Here is a 1601-nt window from a genome sequence, read left to right as displayed (position 1 = left end):
ATGCGTGGAAAGCATTAGGCATGTAGCACACTTGGCAGATGGTGGTCAGCTCCCTCTGCTTTTCCACCAGTCAGTGGCCTACAGTTTAAATGGTGGAAGGAAGGACCTGAGACTTTAGGCTGGGGTAGGAGGCATGGGGTTCTAGGCAAGGGAGGCAGTCTCTTAGGCTGGAGCCAGGGGCCAGGCGCGTGGGCAGGCCACCTTCTTCTGTGGTCCTCCCAGACCCCCTTATGCTCTTGGTTTCTCTGCTTTCTGATTCCTCTGGACCCTCACCCCTTCCGGGAGCCAGTGGTCAGACACCTTCATGACTGACAGGTGCACTCTCTGAGGACCCAAGAGAAGGGGCTGCGCTCCACCTCCCTGCCCCGTCTGTCCTGTGTATGCCCCTACAAGAATGCTCCCCTCTTGCCTTCAGGAGCCATTTCTGAACGCTGCTGGAGCCGGTGCCCAGGAGGAGCAGGCACAGCTCTGTGAGCAGCTCCAGAAACAACAGGGGTGCTGCCAGCACCACGCTCACCCGGTGGCTTCGGCCCTGAGGGAGCCAGAGGCAGCGGCCGCGGCCACAGGGACTGGGAGCGAGTGTGGGTGCGGGGAGACCCAGCGGGCCCTGCAGGAAGCCATCGACAAGCTGCAGGTGAGTGAGTCCTGGCAGGGGCCATGAAGGGTGGGGGAGGGGCAGGTCGCTGCCGAGATGTGACCCCATTATTTTGGCTCCAGAGAGACTTCATCGACATTGTGAAGGAGAATGCAGACCTCAAGGAGCGGGTGGAAAAACTAGAACTCGGACTCATCCAGCTCTCTGGAGAGAGAGACATGATAAGTGAGCAGGAGGCCAGGGCAGGGCAGGGGGAGCTGCAGGGTTCTGGGAGGGTCCCCAGTGCCTGAGCCTGTCCTCCCACAGGAAAGTCCATCAAACCAAATGACCGTCAGAGGGCAGTGGCCAAGACCCAGCACCAGAAGAAGAATGATGTTAGCATGCTGTCCGAGGCCGAGGAGGGGATGAAGGTAAGGTGTACAACATCTCTACAGGGGTGAGGGGGATGTGGGTGGGCGTGAGCTTGGGTGCTGGCACCGGCATGGCAGCTGAGCACCCCTATCTCCAGGTGAAGCTGCTGGAGCTACAGGGGCCAGTGATGCAGCTTATGATCAACCACGAGGTCCAGCACCCTGCTAATGAGTCCACTCCAGGGGCCCCAGCCCCCCAGGAGCTTGGTGCTGCTGACAAGGATGGTTAGCAGAGCCCTCAGGTGGGGTGGGCAGGCAGGAGCAGGGGAGGCTGGCACTGGACTCAGATCCCCACCTCCCTCTCTCCAAAGAATTTTATGAGATGAGCCTGGACAATGACAGTGACAGCCTAGAGCCTGCAGGAGGGAGAGTACACCACAACCCCACTGCACAGCAGATGGCACATGGCTTTGTGAGCTGCGGGGTGACCAGCAACACCGACCCTTGGGCAGCAGTCCCTCCATGCCATGCTTTTACCGGGCTGCGGCGAAGGAGGAAGTAAACATCACCATCAGCTAAGAGCTGCCCAAAAAATTTACAAAGGAACAAAGTTATAGGGTTAGTCTACATGTTACTTTATTTGAATGTTAGAGCCA

At 58.5% G+C, this 1601-nt stretch overlaps 1 protein-coding gene across 1 annotated transcript; it reads left to right on the top strand.

Annotated features, from left to right (window-relative positions):
• The first annotated feature begins 220 nt into the window (after nucleotides 1-220).
• Nucleotides 221-1601, top strand: LOC116548461 (golgin subfamily A member 2-like). The gene is made up of 5 exons (XM_032273902.1): nucleotides 221-634; nucleotides 718-820; nucleotides 902-1005; nucleotides 1104-1230; nucleotides 1317-1601. The coding sequence occupies exons 1-5, from the start codon at nucleotides 395-397 to the stop codon at nucleotides 1505-1507; spliced, it is 765 nt and encodes a 254-aa protein (XP_032129793.1). The 5' UTR covers nucleotides 221-394; the 3' UTR covers nucleotides 1508-1601.

Source organism: Sapajus apella, unplaced genomic scaffold (assembly GCF_009761245.1).
Source record: "Sapajus apella isolate SASKATOON/1434 unplaced genomic scaffold, GSC_monkey_1.0 scaffold12624, whole genome shotgun sequence".
Classification (NCBI taxonomy): Eukaryota; Metazoa; Chordata; class Mammalia; order Primates; family Cebidae; genus Sapajus; species Sapajus apella.
This window is presented reverse-complemented; position numbering and strand designations above follow the sequence as displayed.